Here is a 12,743-nt window from a genome sequence, read left to right as displayed (position 1 = left end):
GAACAGGCTTCCTCGGGAGGTGGTGGGTTCTGCATCTTTGGAAATTTTTAAACAGAGGCTGGATAGCCATCTGATGGAGAGGCTGATTCTGTGAAGGCTCAAGGGCGTGGCAGGTGACAGTAGATGAGCGATTGGGATGTGAGTGTCCTGCACAATGCCAGGGGTTGGACTAGATGACCCATGAGGTACCTTCCACCTCTGTTATTCTACGATTCTATGATTCTAGTGAGGCCTGCCTCTGCATAGCCATCCTGCACTCCCTTGAAGTACTAGCCAGGGCCAACCCTGCTTAGCTTCTGAGATCTGATGAGATTGTGCAGGTCAGGGTGGATGGAAAATAATGTTACCGTTGAAACAGCTGAGGCCTCAGGATTTCTGTTAGAATAAAACAGATCTTTGGAGCCACTCCTGGGAAAAATGGGAAACAAATGCCTGATGGTATAGGGCAAGTGTGATGTAGTGGTTAATCACCACACCAACTTGACAGCACTTTCCACACACATTCCATTAGAAGATTTGTATGCCGCTTCCCTGGGAGAACCCCTGGAGGCTGCTCACAACAGTGTATTTTAAAACAAACGGCTTCAAATAACAAGCAACAATAAAAACAAACCCACCTCGCCATACAAAAGTGAAATCCAGAAGAAGAGGAGCAGTTTTTTTTAATACTCTGCTTTTCACTACCCAAAGGAGTCCCGAAATGGCTTACAAACACCTTTACCAACAACAGACCTTCTGTGAGGTAGGTGGGGCTGAGAGAGCGCTAAGAGAACTGCTCTGTTCTAAGAGAGAACTGTGACTACCCCAAGGTAACCCAGCTGGCTGCCTGCAGAGGAGTGGGGAGTCAAACCCATTAGAGCAGCCGCTGTTCATTCATTCATGGGCTCGCCGTAAGTCGGAAGTGGCTCGAAGGCACAAAATACATTAATACTGCCGTTCACAATCTGTCCCTGTTGAATTAAAACTATCTGGAGGTTTTGCTAAGCCAGAGCAGTTAGTGGTCTTTCCCCCCCCCCCCACCCCCTGGTCAGTGGTGTGGCTCTTCACTGCCTCTCATTGTATTGGGGTGGAGAGGATGCCTGGCTATCCGAGGAGAGAGGCTTGGCTGGTCTCCGGCCTGGGCTCTTCCATGCGTGATGCCTGGGGGCCGCCTCCCTTCTGTGGTTTTTATGAGCTTTGGGCCGTGCCCAGCCATTCCAGCCGCCCGGATTCCTTTGCTCTCCGTCGGTGGCTGCAGGGGGGAGAGAGGCATCCACGGCAGCAGGCAGGCTGTGGGCAGAGCGCAGCGGCTGCTTCCCCGTCCCTTGTGATCCTGGTGTGTCGCCCGCTGCCTCTCCCCCTCTCGGCTGTCAAACGCCGTCCCACAGCTGGGATGGAGGGAGTCATTCCCAAGGACCCAGAACGTGCCACGAGAGGATACGGGGGCAACTTAACAGTGGCAAGAAACTAGTTTCCTGCTCTCGGGAGAGGTCTCCAGCCACTCTGCAAGGCCTGGCGAGGGGCGCAATGAAGTTCAGGGCTGCGGTAAGGGATGTTCCGTCGCCTTCCCAAGAGCTCGGCGGGGGTGGAGGGGTAAGAAAGGAACTCCGAGGCTCTCTGAAGCAAAACATCTGCAGCCTAGGCTGGAAAAATGGAAAGTTGGGGGGGGGAAGGGAACTGGAGGCTGAGCGGCAGAGGAGGGGCAGGGCTGTAGCTCAGTGCTGCGTGTCTCGCTGGGCATTTCGCTCAGAGGGAGCAGCGAATCTGCCGGGGACAGGAATTTCCTTTGGGAGGCCCCGTTCCCTTCTTTGGGGGCAGATTCGGGTTTCCAGGCTGGAGCAGCCCTTCAGAGAGCCCTGTAGCTGCTGGTGCCATCCTCCCTCCCCACCTCCCTCCCTGCAGGGCTCTGCAGTTAAGAGTGCTGTGAAGTGGGCCTGGCCTAAGCTGGGGATCTGTCTTGTGAGCAATGGCGGATTGATCATGGCGTCATGGAGCCAAGGCTAGAAGAGAGCAGCGAGGGGGCTGGGAATCGAGCGGAAGGTGTTGGCAGCTGGCACAGGGAGAGCAGCGTGTAGCTTGGTAGCCCCCCCAGAATGGCACAGTGGCATGCCAACTGGTTGCTGGGAACTGGTGCAGGACCACAGCTGAAAGGGGGCTCCCTTGTACCTCTTGGGATTCCAAAACTTAGCACAGATGGCTGCAGTGGCCCCAGCTGTACGATGACTGCAGTGGCCCCAGCAGTGGCCCCAGCGAAGCCCAGATGCAGGCCGAGCTCTAAAGCCCACTGTGAGTAGTGGGATGATGCACTCTCAGTAGCAGTCCCACAGGAAAACCCAGTTGCAAATGACTGCTGAACTGAGTGGTATGTTATTCAACATGTGCGAAAGCCGCCTTTTCAGCGCCCTTTTTTGGCGCTGTGGTTTTCCTGGCTTTGGGTCTTTTACATATGAAATAGCCTTATATTGAATCAGGCCCTTGGTCCATCAACATCAGTATTGTATACTCAGGATGGCAGCAGCTCTCCAGAGTCCCAGACAGAGGTTTTGTACATCACCTGTTCCTTTTAACTTGAGATACTGGGGATTGAACCTGCAGCTTTCCGCATGCCAAGCAGAGGCTCTTACACTGAGCCACAGCTCCTTCCTTCCTTCCTTCCTTCCTTCCTTCCTTCCTTCCTTCCTTCCTTCCTTCCTTCCTTCCTTCCTTCCTTCCTTCCTTCCTTCCTTCCTTCCTTCCTTCCCTCCCTCCCTCCCTCCCTCCCTCCCTCCCTCCTTCCCTCCCTCTGCTTACTTGACCTGGTCCATGCTGGGGGTGTGGGTCTCCCATTTGTTCTCTGTTTTGACCTGGGAACACCCAAGAGTTTGATTGTCTCTCCTTTTCGTGGTCAAGTTCGAGGCACCCACTGTTAAAGACTGCCGTCTGCGCCTCTGTCCTGTATTCAATTTGACATGGTACTTGACTGGAAAAGCTAGAGTGCCTGCTACTGGGAGATGATTTCACTGTGCCAGTTGGGAGAGGGATCTCCTTGTAGAAATAGCAGCAGGGGGGAAGCCAATTCAGAGCATCCCAAGAGTGCCCTCCATTGAGGCTTTTGAAGGCATAAACACACCAGGAATTTAGAGTTGCATTCAACAGAAGTGATAAAATAAGGTACGGAATGTAATTTCTGAGCTGCCATCTCTCACTGCCACAAACTTCACATTAGAAGGGGCACCTGAAGTAGGTTTGAACAAGCTAGGAAGCATTCTCAAGGGTACTTTCATGAATTCCGGAAGCCCAGTTTGAGCTCTCATGTTTTTGATGTTAAAAAGCTTTGCACCCATCATCCTGCATCATTCTGCCTTGTGTCCCTGGAAAGCAGTGAGCCAGCCACTCTGAAATGTTGGGCCTCAACCAGCTTAGATTCACGTTGGCAGCAACAAGCAAGGCAAAGGGGGACGGGAACCAATTAGCCCCTCACCCCTCACCTCTGTCCTAGATTGGCTTACCAGCTGATCTAACTGGCATCCGTTGCAGCCAGAAGTCCAAGCAAGGAAGTTCATCAAAGGTAAAAAATTGCAGTGAGAATGGGTGGGGGTGGGGGGGTGACAAAATAGAGGTAAGTTGTGTAAATGGGTGCAGACATTGCAACTAAAAAAAAACTGGATGAGATCTCGCATTAATATATTTGTCTAAAATATTGTTTATGAAGCGTTTCTGCTGAAATTAGGATCCCCAAAGTGGCAAACAATCAAAAACATGAACGCCAGCCTTTAAAATACAGATGTACGTAACATAATAAAAAGCAGCATATAGAATACATAAACAAGGAGGCAGTATCATTGAGGTAATGCTAAAGGAAACAGAAATCTTTTCACTCACTGGCAGAAGGGGGGCAGAAATCCCATAGTTCCACAACCAAGAAGACCTTTCCCCAGTTGCCACCCATCCAGCCTCAGATGTCAGGGACACCCAAAACAGGTCCCTTGAAAAAGGCCCTAGAGGTTAGGCAGGTTCATATGGGAATAGGTGGTCCTGAAAGTATGCTGACCCTAAGCCTTTTTGGGTATTGAAGCACTTATGAATGGTTACTTATGCTTGTATTTACAGTGTGAGAGTTGTATGGTTGATCAGATTTAGTATGAACTGGGTGGAGTCATTGTAAAGACTGTGGTTTATAGGAACATACCAGTTCTACCATACCAGTTACATACCAGTTGGGGAAGGCACTGGCAAACCAGCCCGTATTGAGTCTGCCATGAAAATGCTAGAGGGCGTCACCCCAAGGGTCAGACATGACTTGGTGCTCACACAGGGGATACCTTTACCTTTACCAGTTCTACAGTCAGTGGTTCATTAAAGCGCTTTACCTGATAAGCAGGATACAAGTGTTTATACAAAGTTCTCCTGATTTTTTTTTTTTACCACTGGCAACTTCTTGCCAAGATATATTTGGTGGCCAGTTGTACAGTGACTTAGTGTGCTGATGTCTTTAACTAGTTAAGGAGATTTGATAGCGTACTATTAGGGTTGTGCATTTGGCTAATTTGAGCTGAAAAAATACCTGAAAATATTGGTATTTAGGGGGTATTATTTCAGCTGGCTATAGATTTTGATGTTTTTCGGCTATTTATGGACTGTTTTGGTTTTTTGGCTATTTTTGGGTCTGTTGGAGGGGTGAAGTTGAAGGGTGTTTAAAGAGTTTGCAATCCCTTTAAATTCCTTTGGAGTTCACTCACACTGGAATTGTTCATTGTTATAGTATTAATTTGTTTCCTGTGTGTAACACTGCCGTATGATAAATAAATTATACACAAATACAAGGGAAGGCTGAAGTTGAAGGGTGTTTAAAGAGCTTGCAGTCCCTTTAAACTCCTTTGGAGTTCACTCACACTGGAATTGCCCAATGTTATATTATTACTATGTTTGCTGTGTGTAACTCTGCCACATGATAAATAGATTATACACCAATACAAGGGTAATCCTAAGCACTCAGGATGAGCTGCTTCAGAATTTTGCATCTTTTCTGAGCCTGTCGGAACCTGAAAGCTAAGCCATGACTAGTACTTGGGTGGGCGACCACCAAGGAAGAGGAGGGTTGCTACGCAGAGGCAGGCAATGGCAATCCATCCCTGCTCAACTCTTGCCTTGAAAACCCCACGAGGGATTGTCATTAAATCAGTTGCGACTTGAGGGCACTTAATTATTTTTTGTCAATTAAATATAAAGTATTTATTAGAAAGTTGATGTCCTGCCTTATGCCCTGCCTTGAGTTCAAACTCGCACAAAGATAGAGCCGTAAGGGTTGGATCCAGCAGCTCTCTTTTGTTGTGTTTGGAGGCTTCCTTGGAAGGAGCCGGGCTCCCATCGGGTTCATTCCAACGAAACACAACATGCTCCAAAAGCCATCTGCATTGTTTGTGATTATTTGTTGATGCTTCTCAGTGATCCCACTCCCTGTGGGCTGCCCAGCCTTAACCTTGGCCGAAGCCAGATGTGCTAAAAGGGGGCATGGTCTAGCAGCTGGTGCTGCCTTTGTGGAATGCGAGCCAGTGCGTATGAGAGTTATGCTTTCTTCTCCCTAGGAGACAGTCTTGTGGATGCTGCTCAATATGCACACAGGAGGTCTTAGATGGGTTGCTAGACTTCCAACAGCCAATCATGCCCTTTAGTGGTTTGTTCAACAACCCCGTTGTGTTATATGAAAAGTCTGTTCTAAAGCAGCCTATAGTTCTCTTCTTAGTTGTAGTCTGTGTGCTTGTGTGTTGGGAGTGGCCAATCCTCCCCCCTTTCTCCTTCGGTAGATAGGATAAGCTTACTTGAACAGCAGGCTCATGAAGGAAAATGATCCAGAGAGTCTCTTAGAATCAAAGAACAAATGAGGGACGGGGAAGGGTTTTTTCCCCCTACTTACACATCTCCTGGCTTTCTGCAAAGTATACAACGCTGCACTTTTTAAGAGAGCTTTCCTGCACTGGTAATAAGGTTGCATGGTAGAAGAAGAGTTGGTTTTCATACCCAGCCTTTCACTACCTGAAGGAGTCTGAAAACAGGTGACAATCGCCTTCTCTTCCTCTCCCCACAACAGACACCCTGTAGGGTAAGTGAGGCTAAGAGCTTTGAGAGAAACTGCTTTGTGAGAACAGATCTATCAGGACTGTGACTAGCCCAAGGTCCCTCATCTGGCTGCATGTGGAGGAGCAGGGAATCAAACCCAGCTCTCCAGATTAGAAGCGACCGCTCTTATCCACTGCACCAAGCTGGCTCTCACCAAGCTGGTACAAAATGGTTTAACAAACTTGCTTGGATAAATGCTTAGGGACTATGGCCGTTCTGTCCATCGGTCTGTCCGTCCATCCACCCACCGCCCCCCACAACAGGTCATCTTGTGGCGGTTCACAGAACAAGCCTTAAAATCACACTATAAAATCTGCATAAACCCCTGTACAGCAACGTATATGTATACAATAAAAATAACAATAACGGTGTCTTAATTAAAATCTATAACCCAACTGCCTCCAGTCCCGCTGTTCTACTTATAGCTTATCGTAGACAGGATCCTATTTTTGTAATTTCTGGGCCGCTGAATACATCATGTGGATACCTGTGCTGTGCCTCAGTTCTTTCTGGCGGTTCCAGACTTTTAAAATCCTACTCCATTGGTTACCGAATGCCCGTCGTTTTGCGATTGAGCTCACTCCGTGAGCCCCTGTGAGAAAGGCAGCCTAGAAATAACGCAATTAATAAATAAGAATAAATAAATAATACACATAAGCAAGCAAATGGAGAAACTTAGCAGTGAAAAATATACTGAAATGAAACATAAATACCTAGAACAGGGGTAGTCAAACTGCGGCCCTCCAGATGTCCATGGACTACAATTCCCAGGAGCCCCTGCCAGCTGGCAGGGGGTTCCTGGGAATTGTAGTCCACGGATATCTGGAGGGCCGCAGTTTGACTACCCCTGACCTAGAACTTAGGAGCCCCTTTGGAGATGCATCACCTTTCCCACAGCTGGCTTCTGGAAGGAAACGTGGCTGAAGAGGGGCCGAGACATGCTGCTGGCGAGCCCAGATTTTAGCTGCTCCCCCAAAAAGGAGGCCCAGTCTGAAAGTGGTCTCAAGTCAGGATTGCACTAGAAGCTGCTGTAAAACTTCACCCCCCTCCCTTAAGCAGCAGGCTGACGTGTGGGTGTCGGGGAAATGCGGAATCCTGTGCGAGGACTTTGCTTGGAAAGAGTGTGGGGTGGTATAGTCAGATGGATCCCTTCCGAGATTTTGTTGTGATTAAAAAAGCAGCAGCCTCCAGTTTGGAGAACTGGGTTTTATTCCCCACTCCTTCACATGCAGTCAGCTGGAGGACCTTGGACTAGTCACAGTGCACTTGGAGCTGTTCTTGCAGAGCAGTTCTCTCAGGGCTCTCTCAGCCCCACTTACTTCCCAGGGCATCTGCTGGAAGAGAATGCAAGCTGCTTTGGGACTCCTTTGGGTAGGGAAAAGCAGAGTATAAAAAACTAGCTTGTCGTCTTCTTCAGTTTGGCTGCTGCCTTCTGCGGAGCCCCAGGCATTTTGCTCTGGCTGCGGTCCAGCTGCCTCAAGAGTCCCTCCTGACTGGTTCTCAGCCTTGGGATGTCCCGGAGGCAAAGTCATGGGTTGCTGTTGCTGTTAGTAAGCCTGCGTCCATCCCTGTTGGTGGTCTGATTGGGACTGCTGGGGGAATGTGTGTAGCCCATACTGGGTCCTTTGTGCATCGGAGCCCACCCTTCCCCTCTAGCTAGAAGGGGAAGCTCCTCTCTTTCACGACAGCTGATTTCCAGTTCAGAAGTGACTCCTAGACTGAAAGCACCCTTCTTCTCCTGCAGCCTGAATTCAGATTAAGCTCCTAGACTGAAAGCACCCTTCTTCTCCTGCAGCCTGAATTCAGATTAAGCTCCTAGACTGAAAGCACCCTTCTTCTCCTGCAGCCTGAATTCAGATTAAGCACCTAGACTGATAGCACCCTTCTTCTCCTGCAGCCTGAATTCAGATTAAGCACCTAGACTGAAAGCACCCTTCTTCTCCTGCAGCCTGAATTCAGATTAAGCACCTAGACTGAAAGCACCCTTCTTCTCCTGCAGCCTGAATTCAGATTAAGCTCCTAGACTGAAAGCACCCTTCTTCTCCTGCAGCCTGAATTCAGATTAAGCTCCTAGACTGAAAGCACCCTTCTTCTCCTGCAGCCTGAATTCAGATTAAGCTCCTAGACTGAAAGCACCCTTCTTCTCCTGCAGCCTGAATTCAGATTAAGCTCATCCTATTTGCATTGTGACCTGACGATAATCCTGCCACCTCAGGGCTGTGTGGGGCATCAACCTCTGTCGACTGTGAATGACCTCTGAAACTACCTCCAGAAAGGCCTGTCATCGGCAGCCGTGCCCAGGTCTTCCCAGGTCTTCCAAACGGCTTCCTTGATTGAGTCATTCCATCTCCCGTTGGGCCTTCCTCTTTCCCTGCTGCCTTCAACTTTTCCTAACACTATTGCCTTTTCCAGTGTGTCTTGTCTTCTCACAATGCGACCCAAGTATGAGAGCTCATTGGTCGGGGAAGTCAAACTTGCGCTCCACTGTCTGTGGAGGGAAAGTAGCCAAAAAGGAGATGAAAAACATCCCTGGGAGAGGCAGGTGCAGCTCTGCAAGCTCTTTCCCTTCTCATGGGAATGGCGAAGGGGAGGAGATGTTCTCAGTGGTAAGGTTTTCTCCAAGGGGCTCCAGGCACTTCTAGTGAGGCAGGTGTATTTCTCACACCTCAGTGCGGCCAGCGGAGAGTTGGCGACACTACCTCACGCAGTTTTCTCATAATGCAAAACATGAAAGTGGAAGGCCTGTGGACGCAGATTCAGCAGAAGAGGTCCCTGATCCCCGTTGGGTACCATCTGCCCCAACATGCAGAAAAGGAGGTGAGCGGAGGAAGAAGCAGCAGCCACACCTGGACCGGGTGGCAGTTAGCAAAGAGCCAGAAACAAACACCTGGCTTCCCTCCACGCGGAGACGGACGGCTGCCCCCAGTAATGTGGATGGAGAGGCATCCCTACAGAACTTGCAGGAGATCCCCTGTTGCCAGGTCCTTCCATGCTGCCCAAGCTGTGCTGGAGTATTACACTGCCATGGGAATTATGGGCACCACTCTGCCTTCCACTGTCTGATTACTAGTTGACCAGGACAGGGCAGGCCGGTGCAATCAGGGAGCACAGAGAGAGTGGCAAATGGCAGGAGAATTTCATGTTCTTCATGGTGCTCCCCGGTGCAGGTTGTTGATAGCAGCAATTCATGGATGTGTGTGGCGTGTGAGAGCCAATGCAGCCTGCCTCCAGTATTGGTGCCAGGAAGAAGGCAAATTGCCCCAAATGGGGGGCCCTTGGAAAAGCTGGATTTCGCTTTGTTGTTGCAGCAGTTACTCAAGCTGCCCTTGGCTAGGCGGCATTGACTTAATGGATTTCTCCTCCTGTGATTTTTCTTTGTCTTCTCGGTCTCGATGGCTTCTTTTGCCCAAACCTTACAATTTTTTTTTGCGTGTTTGCTTGCAGGCTGTTGGCAGTGGTGGAGTGCAGCTAGCCATGGAGAACGCTCTGACAGCCCGGGACCGGGTGGGAGTGCAGGACTTTGTCCTGCTCGAAAACTTCACCAGCGAAGCGGCTTTTATTGAAAACCTGCGGAAACGATTCAAGGAAAACCTGATCTATGTGAGTACAGAGCCGGGGGGAGGGGGGGGGCTAGTAATTCTCCACCCTCAGCCAGCAGTGGGATTTCCTCTGGGGCCAATCCTGACTCCCAGCATTTGATTTCTCATGATACCATTTCTCTGGTTGTTGGGAGCACCTCTCCCCCCTCCCTCCAGAGCCAGAGGGTTATGAATGCCAGCGTCTGGCAAATCCTCATCCACAGATGATGCATCCCCCTCTTTATTTGGTTTCTTCCAGCCAGTGCCCTTGTGTAGCCCTCCCTTCTGTGCCATATAGAAAGCAGGGGCCAGCAATGCCCTGTTAGGATTCCAGGTGAAAGGCCTGCAGGAGGTCAGGTTCGGCAGCATCCCTTTTTGGGGAAAGGGTTCAAGGATATCCCAATCCTTTAAAAATGCCAGCTGGTTTCTCATAGGTTCCCCCCCCCCCCCACTTCAGGCACCTTATGAGCTGAAAACAGCTTTTTAAAAACATGGACATCTCTATGACTGTGCCCTATAGGGCTTCAAAGCAGAGAGCCAAAATTAAGAATATTCTGATGCTTAGAACCCTTAAAGTTGACCAAATGCACATGGCTCTCTATGGATGGGCAGGCTTCCTCAGGAAATGGTGGGCTCTCCTTCTTTGGAGGTTTTTGAGCAGAGGCTAGATGGCCATCTGACAGCAATGCTGGTGCTGTGACTCACTATGAATTTAGTCAGATTGTGAGAGGGAGGGTGGGAAGGGATGAGCTTCTGCTGTGACCCTTATCTGCCCAGGGTAATGCCGATTACCACTTTGGGGACAGGAAGGAACTTTCCTCCATGCCCAATTGGGGAGTGAATGTTCTACAGCAGGGGTAGTCAAACTGCGGCCCTCCAGATGTCCATGGACGACAATTCCCATGAGCCCCTGCCAGCGACTGCTGGCAGGGGCTCATGGGAATTGTAGTCCATGGACATCTGGAGGGCCGCAGTTTGACTACCCCTGTTCTACAGTGTGCAGAGGACTGGACCAGATGACCCTTGAGATACCCTCCAGCTGTATATTTTTACTGTGACTCTTCTCCCTCCTCAGACCTACATTGGCTCTGTCTTGGTTTCGGTGAATCCATACAAGGATCTGGAAATCTACAGCAAGCAGCACATGGATCGCTACCGGGGCGTCAGCTTCTATGAAGTCTCCCCTCATCTGTGAGTAGCTCTGTGTACGTGTGGGTAGGTGCGTGTGTGTGTGTGTGTGAGAGAGAGAGAGAGAGAGAGAGAAGAAGAAGAGTTGGTTCTTATATGCCGCTTTTCTCTACCCGAAGGAGTCTCAAAGCGGCTTCCATTCGCCTTCCCTTTCCTCTCCCCAAAACAGACACCCTGTGAGGGAGGTGGTGCTGAGAGAGCCCTGATATCACTGCTCGGTCAGAACAGCTCTACCAGGGCTGTGGCGAGCCCAAGGTAGCCCAGCTGGCTGCATGTGGGGGAACGGGAAATCAAGCCTGGCTCGCCAGATTAAAAGTCAGCACTCCTAACCACTATAGCAAGCTGGCCCTTGGTGAGAGAGAGAGAGTAGGCATCAGGAGACTGATCCTGTATAGTTTCCAAGATCTGATGAGATCAGTTTAGCCTGGCTCTTCCAGTCAGACCAGACCTTGATAAGCCAACCATCTGACTCATTATAAAGCAGCGTCATGAGCCATATCACCCTTCCCAGCCTTCATGGCACAGCCAGTTGCCTCCCCATGGTGGCACCATTTGCTCAGTGCAGCATAGGTCTGAAAACGCCAAAATCCAGGCTTGGGTGCCTCCGTGTAGAGGGTGGGGGAAAGGCAGCGCACCCTGGCCACGAGCTGAGCGTTCTCTCTCCTACCCCTCCTATGAGTCACGATCCCTGGAAGATCCCTTTTGAACTGTGATGTTGTACCTAGTCCAGAGTGAAGAAACTCCCTCAAAAGGCAAAACTGGGAACCTGCTCATCTCTGGGAGGTCTGGGAAGGCTGCATGTTTAGATGAGCATCTGAAGCTGCATTATACTGAGCCAGATGGATGGCTTATCTTCTCTAACTGGTGCCCTTATCTGGAAGGCCCAGGGTAGAGTGAACTCATCAGATCTTGGAAGCTATCCAGGGTCAGGACTGGTTAGTCCTCGGATTAGTACAGCCTCCTCGTGGCAACCAGCCAATGGCAAATGACCTGTCTGGCAAACTCTTGGAACCACCACGAATAAGCTGTGACCTGGCAGCACTTCCCACCCCGATCCTGGCTGATAGCCCCTCTTCAGAGTTTTACATGTGATCTAGTTTCTTATCCGTTCTTTAACTGGAGATGCTTGAACCTGGCTCCTTCTAAGAGCCAGCTTGGGGTAATGGTTCAGAGTGGCGGCAGAACCAGGTTTGACGCCTCACTCCTCCTCCCTATGCAGCCAGCTTGGGCTAGTCACAGTTCTCTCAGAGCTCTCTCAGACTTGCCTACCTCACAGGGTGTCTGTTGTGGGGAGAGGAAAGGTAGGTGATTGTAAGCTGCTTTGAGACTCCTTGAGGTAGTAAAAAGTGGGGTACAAAATAATCAGCGCTTCTCTTCTTCTGCAGGCAAAGCAGGTGTTTTGCCTTGGATTTTCAGATGCAGCCATGACTCTGAAACAGGCAGGCTTTGGTAAACATGGCGGAAGGGAAGAACCTGTAAGGAGCATTCTGTGAAAGAGGGATTGAGCTTTGCCCTAGGCAGAGAAGCGTTTCTGCTGGGTTATTTTGGACTTAGATGTCTTGGTTCTGTGTTTGCACAAAACAAATGGCAGGGAAGTTGCGAGTGTGGGAGGGAGCGAGAAAGGGAGGGGATTTTCCCTCTTCCCCCAGCCTAATATTTCCCATGTTGCTAAGAGACCAGACCCGAAGATTTGTTTGCATAGCTGGGTCAACCTTTCCCAGCTCCCATTTAAAAAGACTACATTGTTGAGCCTTGATCATAAAATTATTTTTTTTTTTTACTGTAGCCGATGAGTTGTGGGTTTTGTTTCGCGTTGAAATAAACATGTACAAGGGGTCAAATATCGGGTCTTCTAAAGCCGTGCCATTACCAAATTTTATTCTCCATCCCGGTCCCCCTTTC

At 49.8% G+C, this 12,743-nt stretch overlaps 1 protein-coding gene across 3 annotated transcripts in view; it reads left to right on the top strand.

The window, feature by feature from the left end:
* The window catches only part of MYO1C (myosin IC), a 56,408-nt gene that overhangs the window by 22,311 nt on the left and 21,354 nt on the right, over positions 1 to 12,743 (top strand). The window contains exons 1-3 of one of the 3 annotated variants that reach the window (XM_077312492.1): positions 1,246 to 1,524; positions 9,520 to 9,675; positions 10,729 to 10,844. In XM_077312492.1, coding sequence (XP_077168607.1) covers positions 1,507 to 1,524; positions 9,520 to 9,675; positions 10,729 to 10,844 — 290 coding nt within the window. In that variant the 5' untranslated portion in view covers positions 1,246 to 1,506. Of the gene's footprint in view, positions 1 to 1,245; positions 1,525 to 3,505; positions 3,527 to 9,519; positions 9,676 to 10,728; positions 10,845 to 12,743 lie in introns of those variants that run through there. The other 2 variants (XM_077312494.1, XM_077312493.1) reach the window with 2 other exon arrangements.

This window comes from Paroedura picta, chromosome 15 (genome assembly GCF_049243985.1).
Source record: "Paroedura picta isolate Pp20150507F chromosome 15, Ppicta_v3.0, whole genome shotgun sequence".
NCBI classification, from domain to species: domain Eukaryota; kingdom Metazoa; phylum Chordata; class Lepidosauria; order Squamata; family Gekkonidae; genus Paroedura; species Paroedura picta.
Note: the sequence above shows the minus strand (reverse complement) of the source record. Positions and strands in the feature narration are given on the sequence as shown.